Source organism: Zootoca vivipara, chromosome 3 (genome assembly GCF_963506605.1).
Source record: "Zootoca vivipara chromosome 3, rZooViv1.1, whole genome shotgun sequence".
In the NCBI taxonomy this organism is placed as follows: Eukaryota; Metazoa; Chordata; class Lepidosauria; order Squamata; family Lacertidae; genus Zootoca; species Zootoca vivipara.
In genome coordinates, this window is record NC_083278.1 from 64204352 (window position 1) to 64217501 (window position 13150).

Genomic DNA, 13150 nt, shown 5'->3' on the forward strand with positions numbered 1-13150 from the left:
ATGAGGTCCAGTCGTGACCGACTCTGGGGTTGCGTGCTCATCTCGCATTATTGGCCGAGGGAGCCGGCGTGCAGCTTCCAGGTCATGTGGCCAGCATGACTGAAATATACTCGGAGTCAAGAGACTTCTGGCGAACCAGAGCAGCACACGGAAACGCCGTTTACCTTCCCGCTGTAGTGCATTTTTGACGTGCCTTTGAACTGCTAGGTTGGCAGGAGCTGGGACCGAGCAACGGGAGCTCACCCCGTCCCGGGGATTTGAACCACCGACCTTCTGATTGGCAAGCCCTAGGCTCTGTGGTTTAACCCACAGCGCCACCCGCGTCCCCTTCTCTGATTACAGTAACCTTTTAATTGTATATACTTTAGTGACCATCTGTGCAGAAATTCAACAGACAAGCCAACACTGCACTTTTGGGAAAAACTCATTTGTTGGTGAAATAATACAACCTACAAATAACAAGTAAAACAGCAGGAGTTGTTTTAAACAAACAAACAAACAAAAATAGTAATTTATAAAAATTTGCCAAGCAAATTTAGGTGCTGTACAATTCATTAATATACAGTTTTTAAAGACCTAGGAGCCTTGCTAAACATAATCTAATAGCCATTACCCCCCCATCCCATCCAGTACTGTTTGTTGTGTTTTACAAATGCAACAAAACAACTCACATGTCAGGTGTACCTAGTACCGGTAGGTAATAAAGACAGGACCTTTTCAGTGATGGCCCTTAATTCCTGGAGCTCAGTCACATCAGTTCTGGCCTTCAGAAAGGCTTTGAATGGTTCAACTGAAATGATTTTCTTAAGTTTACTGCTGGCTTTTAGACTTTGTTATTTGACCTTGTGCTAGTTTGAGAGTACCTGTATATAATAATGAGGGAAAGCAGTGATTATGGCATTAAAAACCCCTCAGATGAGGTGCTTAAAGGAATAATCAACAATATTTAAGTCATAACAATATGAAATATGAACCCACTTCTTGGGTCTGTGAGCATCATACCGTTTGAGTATAGAACATCCTTGTAAATAAGCCCACAAAAGTTACTAGCCTGCACCTTATTTTGCCAACCTAAGAGACTCATAATTTCAATGTTGTCTGGAGATGACTGAAAGCCTTCTCTTCTGAACTGGAACCAGAATGGAAATGAGGCTTGTTTCTTCCATGCAAGCTAGCAGCAGAGAAAGGGGGTTCCCTTCTTTGTCTGTGGTCATCACAGAAACCAAAATGTTGCAAGGAATGGCGGAAAGAAGGGAAGAAGAACACAACAATCTATCCCTCTTCCGCCATCCCACTCACTTCCCAGCACAGAATTCCTTGTTGCCTACAACAAGCGGACAAATTGCAGAAAAGAAGCCTGGAATAAAAACACTGGAAGGTTTAGGTTTTTATTTTTCATTCAGTCCAGAGTGTAGACAAATTGAAGCCAAGACACAAGGTGTGTTCAGGCAAACACTGTATTTGTGGGTATTTGGGGAGGGGAGGGGTAGAAGCAGGCATGCATGCTCCATCCCCATGCATATCACCGAGTTAGCTTAGTTCCCAGCTTTCACCGTATTGAGCAGGGAATGTTAAGTGGGGCTTCTACTCACATTCTCTTGAATGTAAGTAGAGCCTTCTGAATGGTTAGCTGAATTTTGTTTAGATTTCTTTGTCTGATTATTTATACACATAAAGATTAACCCCAGCCTTCCTTAAACTTCTAATCATAGTTGTACTGTTTATCTTTTCTTCATAGCGTTAAATACCATTCTGCTCCAAAAACACATTAGGTTTAATTTTATTCAAATAAACAATGCAACAGTTGCCCAGATGTCATGTTAGAAGCATATTTGGAAGGCACATATTTGATTGTTCTCACTTTCACAAATCCTTGCTTTTATTTAAGATAATTGGGCTTTGGGGGATAACTGTTGCCAGCTGTTCTCAGACCATAGAAACAATATTCAGGATTCTGACACAGCAAAGTACAGCAGGAGAAATGTACAAAACTACAAAATATCACCAACATCCTGAGTACTGTGTCACCCATGAAAATGAAAATCCAAACATGTATTCATTTAAAAACTATATTCTACTTTTCCAGTTTAATAGAATGTCTACTTTGACGCATGAGGCTTTGTCTTAGTCACACACACTGCACACCTGACGTCATATATGGCATCACCCATTAGGGCAGGCAAAGTTGTGGCTGGACCACAGGGGGTTGCAGGCAGGCACTTCTTATCAGTTGATTGGCAATACCTAGAAAGCCTGGGTCACAGCAATTTGCAAGCACCAATTTGCAAGCTGAGTATCCCAATGGCCAATAGCCATGATATAGAACAGAGGCCTTTCAACACCACTTCCTGGGTCAATCCCTCCAAAAACCATCATAGCCATCATAATACTTTAGCTGCATATTCCACTCTGGCAAGGCAATCCAGAATTCTACCACGGCTGATGGCATCGAAAGTCCCCGAGAGGCCCAAGAAAATTAACACAGCAGCACTCCCCCCCAGTTGATTTTCTTGCCCAGGTCATGCACCAGATTGGAATGGATCCAATCAGTGTCACCTCAAACTGTCTTTAAAATTGGTCCTTTGCAATCCTAAATGAAGCAATAACAGAAAAAAAAGAAAACAAGGAGTTCTTATTTTTTGCCTTTGACCCTGACTATACCATTTTCACTAGGGAGCTCATAATTATTTTCTGTCGGATGTTCCTGTTACTCGAGAGCAGCTGTGCCACTATCGGATTGCAGCAGAAACAGCTCGTAGTGAGCTAGCAGCACTCCTGGTGAAGTATGAATGTTCCCAGGCAGAGGTAAGTTTGGAACTGACATGAAAATGTTTCTTAACCTTTTTGTATCACAAATGTTTATTGACCCACAGAAAACATCCAGTGAGCTACACTTACCAAAACGGCTGATATTGGACTATAGCGAAACAAAAAAATTAAAAAATTCCTTCCAGTAGCTTATAGCCTTAGTCTTGTTTCCCCCTTGGGTTAGCCATCCAGGTCTCATAGCCCACAGACTACTTAAATCTTATTGAAGTGAATGGAATGCGAGCAAGATGGCAGAGGAACAGCAGAAGGTGATTTATAATGTGTCAAAGCATTGGTCCAACTAGCTCAGTATCGTCTACCCCAGGCTTCCTCAACCTCGGCCGTCCTGATGATTTTGGCCTACAACTCCCATGATCCCTGGTCAGGGATGATGGGAATTGTAGTCTCAAAACATCTGGAGGGCCAAGGTTGAGGAAGCCTGGTCTACCCTGACTGGCAGCTGCTCTCTGAGCTTTCAAAGGGCATTCCCAGTTTTAAAATGGTTTATTCTGGTTAATAAGACTTTGCATTGGCCATGCCTAACTACCCATTCACAGCATGCAAACTGCAGGCTTCAGGAAGTTGTTCTCAGGCAAGGAGCATGAGTGTCGTGACATCCCTGTGCATGAATAAGCATGTGTACAGTGTTTGCTATATTCACGGTGGTATTCTTCTATGATTTGCATGGCCTAAGCACTGAAATTGGCATTTGGCATCCTCTAATTTTTCAGATTTCAGGGTGGTTTTCTAGTCTTAAGGTTGTGAAGGTAGTGGAAGCTACTTTCAAGTGATCATGTGTGGACTGGACCTTACTTCTAAGGACATTTTTTAGAACTGGGCTGGAACCATTAAGCAGAGTGCGGCAATCAACAGGCGGCAGATGATGTGGGCAGCAGCAGTCCCTCTGCCCAAGCTGGTCCCGAGTCCCTTGGCCATTCCCCTTTGTTGGAGAGTATAACTATGTGTGCCAGAGCCTTATAATACATTCCCTAATATGTAGCCTGCTGCCTCAACTGCAGTGTTGTTGTAATACTCAACTGCAATTCCAGTCAACTTCTGTCCATGAAATGAGGGTGGCAGTGTGAATCTTCTTCTTCTTTTTTTTAAAATAAATTTTATTCCATTTTCCAAATTTAACCAATTAAAATAATAAAAAGAACATTCTTTTATACAAAACATTATAAGATTTCATCTAACATCTTGCTCTGCCGAGCTACGACTTCCCCCCCTCCCTTCACGCGGGTTTCTTGTCAACTCCCTTTTTGCAGTTCCTTTTTGACTTTTTACTCAGTTCGTAGGATTTATTTCAATCCTGCAAGTGTTTTTAAAGATCTACAGTTTTTCTCCATATAATCCACATATTTACTCCAGTCTTTTTGAAACCTTGTCTCCCCCTGGTCGCGAATCTTGCAAGTCATCCTTGCGAGTTCAGCATAGTCCATCATTTTAATCTGCCACTCCTCAATTGTTGGTAGTTCCTGTAGTTTCCATTTTTGGGCTAACAAAGTCCTAGCCGCGGTTGTCGCATACATAAACAATACTTGATCTTCTTTTCTAATCTCTTCTCCCATTATTCCTAACAAAAATGCTTCCGGTTTTTTTGGGAAGGTATATCTAAGCATCTTTTTCAACTCATTATATAGCATCTCCCAAAATCTTTTTACCTTATCGCATGTCCACCACATATGATAAAATTCACCATTTCCCTCTTTGCATTTCCAGCAAGTTTTGTCACTCATTCTAAACATTTTGGCTAATTTAACTGGTGTTAAATACCATCTATACATCATCTTATACACATTTTCTTTCAAGGCAGTACATGCTGTAAATCTCAAGGTTTGAGTCCATAATTTCAACCACGCGTCATATTCAATATTATGCCCAAAATCTTTTGCCCACATAATCATCGCTTCTTTTGTCAACTCATCTTTTGTATACCATTCTAACAGCAGATTATACATTTTTGACAGAAGCTTTGTTTTGCCTTCAAGCACTTCTATTTGGAATTTGGACCTTTTATCCTCAAATCCTATTTTTCTATCCTCCCTAAGAACATCATTTATTTGATGGTATTGTATCCATACTGTTAAAACTCCTTTAATTTCTTCATAGGGTTTAAGTCAGTGTGAATCTTCTTCAATACATGGGTAAGCAGTATAATTTACTTGATCTGCAGGTCAATCTGATGCATGTAGGTCACACATGACAAAATAAGAAAAGAATCTGCAGACTTTTTTGCTTTTTCCACATTTTCTGTTTTTAATTAATGGACAGTCCATTAATTACATGTAAGAGAATGTGCTTTAATGCATAAACGTTTACGTTGTAGCAAAATTCAGCACATTCAATAGTTGGTTCCTTTGTCTTGTTCTTTTATTGATGGTGTTGGTTTTTGCTTTAAGAGGTATAGTTTACTAGTCTTTTGAATTTATTTATTTATTTAATAAATATACTGCCCTTTATCCAAATATCACAGGACTGTTTACAACATGAAGACACAAAATACATTACATGGTTGCAAAAAGTGAATACATTTGTTGTTGCCAGATCCATTTAATTAACTTTTGAGTGAAAAGTGATTTTCTTTCCTTACTGCATCTTGTTAGCATGTTAAGTATAGTTCCCACGCTTTTGAAGTGCAAATGCAACACTTTGGCATATGGTGAATCAGAAGCTTTTCAAGCACCTGTTTCCATAAATTCTGTTAATTTTGTAAACGGCAGTTCCATTATACTTATTGTGCAGATTAAAATTTAACTGTGTAAATGCTGCAGTGGTTCTGTTTATTCCTGTTTAATAATCTGGTTTAAAACCCTCATCCTGAACATGTCTCAACAGATATTTGCAAGACAAAGCAGCATTGACTTTATATTCGGTCAAGCACTTTGGTTCAACTAGTTTGGTGAGAGAGCCACTTTGAGAAGGTCCTGTGGCTTTGAGTGGAAGGCAAACTCCCCGCAAAACCTTCCCCAAGTGGCTAATTTCATTTCTGCAACTCAAACTTTGACTCCCTCTTCCCCTATGAGTTTTTAACAGGACTGTTTACAACATGAAGACACAAAATACATTACAATTGAGAATTGTTCTTTAAGGACTCAGATTGCTATTCTATAACCATATTTTAGCTGGAATAACTCATTTTATGTGATTTTTTAAAAAATTAAAAATCATTGTTCAGATAATACAGAAAAGTAATAAGTCGATGAGGCAGAATGGCTTCCATTTATGAGTTTCATGTGAAATAAGAATAATAATCTTTGCTAAAATCAGCTTCCTTTGTCAGAAGTTTGGAAAGTGGCTAGTGTCATAGTAATTTTTAAAGAAAGATTTAAATACGAAAGAAGGACCCCCCCCCCCAAAAAGTGTGAGGGGAAGCAGAGCCTCACATTGATGCTCAGAAATGGAAGATTTATTATGCTGTGTTGCTTGCCCAGAAGCGTTTTTAGGGGCAAGAAGGTGCTATAACAATAATCTGTAGTAACAGTTCATTTGGGGCATGTTTTGCAAAGAAAATGTTTTTGAAGAAACTTAGTCTACTTAACATGCCCTGATTGATTTAGTGGGGGGAAATATTTCTTCCATGTGGTTCTTACAAACCAATCCTATGCACATTTACTAAGAAGTAAAAGTTGCAGATTTCAGTAGACCTTGCTCTCAAATTCATGTGCATAGGGTTGTATCAGGCTTGCTCTTTTCACACACAGTCCACCCTGAATTTAATTTAATATACTGATGCAAGAAATTAAAACAAATTTAAGTGAATAGGCAAATTTAAAACTGTCCTGAGAAGGAAGAAATTCAGTAATTAACTTATGCCCCCTTCTCCTGCTCCTTGAAAATGGTTAAAATATTCACTGGGTCATACTGAGATTTCCCTTGCATGCCTGCATTTCATGATCCATTTCTGTTTACAGCTTCAAGATCTTAAATCCAAAATAGCCTCTAAAGAAGTATCTGTTCAGGAACTGAAGGCTGCCGTTGAAAGCTATAAGGAGAATGATGCCAGGCAATCTTCTCTACTCCTCTCCATGCAAAGCAGACTCCAGGAGATTGAGAAGGAATCTGGAACAATTGCCTTTTCTAAAAAACAAACAGACCTGAAAGCACAGGCCATTCTCCAGGAGAATTTGGAACTGAAAGAGAAAACCAATGAACTGGAAAGTCAAGTCAGGTAAGGACATCAAACAAACTGACATCTTAACCTAAAATAATTGCCCTAGAGCAGCCTTTCCCAACCTGCTACTCTCCAGATTTTTTGGACCACACTTTGCTGGCTGGAGCCTGATGGAAATTATATTGGAAAACATCTGGAGGGCACAAAGTTGGGGAAGCACATGTATTTTCCACTGACTTTTTTTATAGTTTCTGTGGTGATATGGAAGATGAGAGCTTGTATGTAAGAGCTAATAGGGTTAATAACACCAGATTTTTGGGTAAATGTTTTAGGAGACGATCATGGGGACTTCGTCAAAAACCTTACTGAAATCAAGATATGCTACACCCACAGCATCCCCCTGATATATGAAGCTTGTAACTAGATCTTAGTAGCTTGTTGGTTTTATCCTGTTTCTCTAGTGATAGTGCTGGGAGATAGGGAGGTGTGATGTAAAAACCTTTGTAAATGCACTATGGAGTTTGACCTAGATTCCAATTTACTATAGTTTGTGACCTGATTTCTGATGTAAGGCAGATGTTTTAGATCTGGAATTTTGGCTTAGTTAAATTACATTTACACCCTACCTTTCCTGCAAGTTGTTCAGGGTGACATCCGTTGTGTCCCACATTTAAGCATCTCAGCAGTCTTGTGAGGCATGTTAGGCTGAGTGTGTGTGACTAGCCTAAGCTCGCTCTGTGAGTTCCATGGCTGATATGAGTGATGATTTGAACTTGGGTCTCCTCAATCCTAGGAGGCCACTCTGACCACATTGCTCCCCTGCTGTGCAATTTACATGGGAAAGTGCATATTTCATAGTGAATGGTAATTTCTGTGTGTGGGGAAATGGTAATGACTCAATATGGGAATATCAGATGTTGAATATCAGATCAGGAAGAATATAAAGTTTTGTATATATTAGAAACAGAAACATTGGCTATACGAGATACAGAAAATAAATAATTCTGAATACTGATATTTTCAGTGCTAGCTTAGGGATAGTAACTGAGGTGTCAAATTAGAATAGGGCTGCAATATTTCAAAAAGTAGAAACCAGGACACACCGAAAGTTGTTGAGTTTTCTTTAGGAAGAACCCAAAATTGTTGAGTTTCTTTTTAGGAAACCACGGAAATTGTTGAGCTTCTTTTTAGGAAACCACGGAAATTGTTGAACTTTTAAAGTGAATTTTGGAGCTTTTCTAGGCATTTTCGGCACGATTTAACCCCTGTTCCTGATTTTCTGGAACATTTGCCTGGTTTCTGAAAAATAATCCAGGACACCATTTCCAGAGGCAAATTCCAGGACATGTCCTGGAAAATCAGGACACATGGCAGCCCTAAATTAGAAACTAATAGTATTTTAATACAAATTTAATACAAGTGAAAACACAAAATACATACCATATTGAAATACTTACTGTTATGAAGACTTTTTAAAAGGCAAACATCAGAAAATCTATCCCCTCTAATTCACCTAATAGGTTGACCTTTATTAACTGCAGACTGACTATTCTGCTGTTGCTACTGATGAACCTACATGTGTCCAGTTGCTGAAGAATAACAAAATATCAGGGCAAGCACTATTTTTATTATTTTTATTTATTTATAAATGTCTAAACCGCCTGTCATCCAAGGATCATAGGGGGTTTACAGTATAAAAACACATAATAACAAACAAAACATTACACTCTCCCCTCAGTTTAAAAGGCCATGGATTAGTCAGAGGCCTGGGGAAGAGGAATGTTTTTTGCAAGTGCCTAAATATATCTAATGAAGGTGGCAGGCAAGACTCCCTGAAGAGAGCATTCCACAAGCAGGGAGCCACTACAGAAAAGGCCCGTTCTCATGTTGCCACCCTCCAGGCCTCTTATGGAGTGGGCACATAAAGAAGGGCCTTAGATGATTAACACAGGGTCCAGGTTTGTTCCTTTGGAGAGAGGCGGTCCTTGAGGCATAGCTGCCAAGTTATCCCTTTTTTTAAGGGATTTCCCCTTATGCTGAATAGGCTTCCTCGCGAGAAAAGGGAAAACTTGGCAGCTATGCCTTGAGGTCCTGAGCTGTCAAAGCCAGAAACTAATGAGCAGCCAGTGCAGTTGGGCTAGGATCAGTGCAGTATGCTCATACTGTCTTGTCGCAGAGAGCAGCCTGGCTGCTGAATTCTGTACCAGCTGAAGTTTCCACTGTGTTGATGTAAAAATGTTCTTTGGTTTGTGTCCGTCATATAAGCTGTTTGTTTTTTTGTTTTATATCCTTTTAGAACCTATTTGAATGAGTCTGAAGAGAGCAAGACCCAAGCCTCTAAGGTCAGCAGGGTGCATAATGAATTCATTGCACACCTTTGGCATTTCTTTGACATGAGCATAATAGAGAAAGAAGAGCCACAGGAAATGCTGCTCTCAAAGGTTTATGTTTTATATAATTATATGAGACATAGCCACATTTGTATGTATATCACACCAAACCCAGAGTTCCCATTTTTTACCATGTCATGTACAGATGATTGAAGAGTCTAATGAGAAAGTGTGACATACATAGCGCCGTAGGGGTTTTGAGGAGGAGAAAGTCTGAAACCACAAATATTCAACAATGGACGTGCCAGAGCAGGAAAGCATAATTTGCAAGAAAGGACATGGTTCTGAAAAAAAATGCAGGCATGGATCCAGATTCATATTGGAAGGTCAAGCTCATTTCCTTATCCAGGGCCACAGGCCCAATTCAGAAAATCCCTTAGAGAATCCCAGTCCTGTCTCAAGAGCCCAGCATTAGGTACAGGCATTTTAAATGGGCAGATTGCTGAAAGGAATATCTGGGAAGGGAGATGGAATCCTTACTGACAATAGCAACCCCTCCGTCCCGCTTTGAGGTTGAGGTTGCATCTGGAAAGCTAGTGGACACATCAAGAAGAGCTTCTCAATTGTTCCCCTCCATCTACCCACGTTTCTGTTTTACGTGCCAGGTTGGCATGTTCTTCTCGTATTAAATCACAAATAGCTGCTGTTTTACCCTTTAACTGATCTGACATTTGAAAGCAGCATCTCTGTGATTTGTGGGACCACAGAGTGTTCTTGAAACTGAATGATTGACTAGAAGAACCAGCTGCGTCTTCCTGGTGTGTCCACCTTCTGCCACCATTCTACTACATACCCCTTATTACCCTAACGATAGCTCTTCCTTTTCCCAGGCATTCACAAGGAACCCACTATAGCCCGCTAAGCACATTTCCTTTTTTTTTTGAAATTCATGTATGACCTTTATTGAATTTAAAATAATTATAAAACAAAACAGTCAACTAAAACTCCAACAAAAAATACACAACCACCAAAAAATATACAAATAAACAATCATAAACATTCAAATAAAACCTATCCTATATTCTGCCATATTTATCGGTCTAGCTAAGCACATTTCCAAGGGAATATAAATCTGATAGCTAAATCCTGTCCCCCCAAAACAAGCCAGCAGTAAAGGTTTTCCAGTGGTTAATAAGTATGGTAATAATGAAAACAGCAAAAGGCCTAAGGCTGGAGCAATGTCGTGGAGCACAAGCTAGCATTTTATAGGTGGTTGGCCCTAAGCAAGCTCCTTGCAATGTTTCTTGACATAAGACAGGTTCTTCCATATTCACCACCACCACCACACATTCATCCTTGCTTTACAGCTCGATGCCCGAGAGGTAGAGAAACTGTTAACCTTGAAAAGGGATGTAATTATGGTAGTAAAGCCAGTGGGTGGATATAGCATAAGCAATGCTTCATACTTATCCAGAAATGGTTATTCTTTAGGATGTGTGAGATGTGACCCAGCAATGCATAAATATCTATGTTGTGAGACCCACGGAATAGCAATAGCGCAGAGCTGTAAGGTTGTTTAGGTTATGGCAGAAAGCATTTGTATTACTTGAAAGAGTTTAACTGTGATTGGATCATGGCTTTAGTTTAAAAGAAAATAATTATAATTTGATAAGCAAGAGTATTTAAATGTGCATAAAGCAGGGAGGGGGAGGTAAGAGTATTAACTTTTAACTAGCTTCCATGCTTCCAGATCAGTGACATGCATGAAGAAAATAAAGTACTAAAAAGAAAGATTGCCACACTCCAAGAGACCACGAATGTTCATGACATGGAGTCAAAAGCAAATAGAGAAACCATCATGAGGCTCGTCTCAGAACTGAGCAAAGAACAGAAGCAGGCAGCATCCTGCTGTCAAGACATGGAAAAGTTAAGTAATGTAAGTCTTTTTCATTTTTCTGTCATGGGGCATCGAGTCTTTACTTTGAAGAGAGCTAGGTGGTCACTTGTCACAAGTGTGTTTGGGGATGGAGAGAGAAGTATATGTGACAAAATGTTTTCTCAGAATCAAACTAGACAAGTGCAAGCATTTTTAATAGACAAATTGCCATATGGGGCTTTAACCTTTTGCACTTCACAATGGTCCCTATCTGAACTTGGAGCCCCATGCCTGATTTCCATGTGGGGAGGAAAAGTCTCATTGATGTGAATGGGAGTTTTTTCCTTAGGAAAGTTGGAATCCTAGAGGGGCTTTAACTCTTTAACCCTTGTTCTCGATCCAAATTCAGATGAGGAACATAGCAGGAGAAAATGAGTTGAAGCTTCCCTACTTTCCATACTTGGGTTCCAATCAGACCCCCCACACACTGACCATTTGTTTTGTTTTTTAAACTTTGCACTTAAGGACACAGACATTTCTCTCTTTTTTTAGCATATACCAACTGCAGGGACCCTGATTCTTTGCGGCTTCTGTCTTACTGTGAAGGAGCTGCCAATTTTCAGATGACATTTAAAAATTGATAAGTTTCTAAATTCTTCTGCTAAACAAGCAACTGTAATCAGGGGCAGCTGTTACACTGAAGTAAGCACACACACACACACACACACACACACACACACACACACACACAATTCAGAAGCCATTCAAGCAACCTGTCATGTAATGGTAATAAGGTAATCATATGTGGTTGTCCGCACAAAGTTGTAGTGGTTCTCAGTGCAGGAAGAGTTCAAGAGTTACTGAAACAGATGTTCAGGCAAGTATTAGATATGAGAAGGTGAGCAAAAAGAAAAGATCATGAGTCACTCAGCTGATCTGGCTTAAATTAACGGCTGATTTATCTAATAGATCTTAAATGGGTAAATGCTTTTAAAATGCATCATTAAATGAGTTAATGCTTTTTTTAAAGGAACAATAAACATGTCACATGAATCTTGTTGAAAACACTTCAGGGGTACATCAAAATATAAAGTTAAACGTATGTTTTGTATTAAAACTTTTATGGTAAACAATGGAACTCAGTCACATTTAACTTGCATAACAACAGGACCTTTGTGGGATATTGGCTTTCCAGAAAACATAGATTCTGTCAAAAGACACGGCACGCATCAGATCACATCTCAGCTGAACTCAACACAGTCCCGAAACTTCTATACTGTTGGTGATAGTACTTAGAGGAACAAATATGTTTTTTATTAAGGATGTAGTCAGTCATACGACTTATGAAATCATGGAACACATTTGATAAATGATTTGGATTGAAGTAAGAATACTGCTTTCAGGGTTAGTGTTCATGGAACTTCCCAGATCTCTTGTGCAGTTGTGTCACTCAATTCAAGCCCTTTAAAAATGTTCAGCATAGATGTCACACAGTCACACATGTTTACAGGAACTGTGGTGCACTTAGGAATTGTTGTAAAGGAAGTACAGTCTGTTTTGTAAGCATAGACTGCTTGCCAAAACCACAATGGAGAATACGGCAGTGACTTATCTGTCAAATATTAACATTTTATTTTATTTCATGAGATATTGGGAACATGATCAGATCTTAATATATCAGTTGTTTTGAACACTTGCATTCAAGCCACTCACCTGTAAGATCCCACCCTTCATCATACATGATTTTGGGGCAGGTAAGAACAATTTGAAAAACTATTTAAAAAATCAAGAAAACCATTATAACAGTCAAAACAGCAGCAAGGCCAGTCCTGCCCCATTCTCTGTGTTTTTAAAAAGTTTGTATCATTTTTATTATACATAAATATAAATACAGGCTAAACCAGGCACCCCCAAACTTCGGCCCTCCAGATGTTTTGGACTACAATTCCCATCTTCGCTGACCACTGGTCCTGTTAGCTAGGGATCATGGGAGTTGTAGGCCAAAACATCTGGAGGGCCGCA

The 13150-nt window shown here is 39.5% G+C and overlaps 1 protein-coding gene across 3 annotated transcripts in view; it reads left to right on the forward strand.

Annotated features, from left to right (window-relative positions):
• CCDC170 (coiled-coil domain containing 170) overlaps positions 1 to 13150 on the forward strand; it is a 44921-nt gene that overhangs the window by 7452 nt on the left and 24319 nt on the right. For 2 of the 3 annotated variants that reach the window (XM_035108750.2, XM_035108746.2), the window contains exons 2-5: positions 2674 to 2805; positions 6723 to 6979; positions 9219 to 9363; positions 11003 to 11188. In XM_035108750.2, coding sequence (XP_034964641.2) covers positions 2674 to 2805; positions 6723 to 6979; positions 9219 to 9363; positions 11003 to 11188 — 720 coding nt within the window. The remainder of the gene's footprint in view (positions 1 to 2673; positions 2806 to 6722; positions 6980 to 9218; positions 9364 to 11002; positions 11189 to 13150) is intronic. The other variant, XM_060272749.1, reaches the window with a different exon arrangement.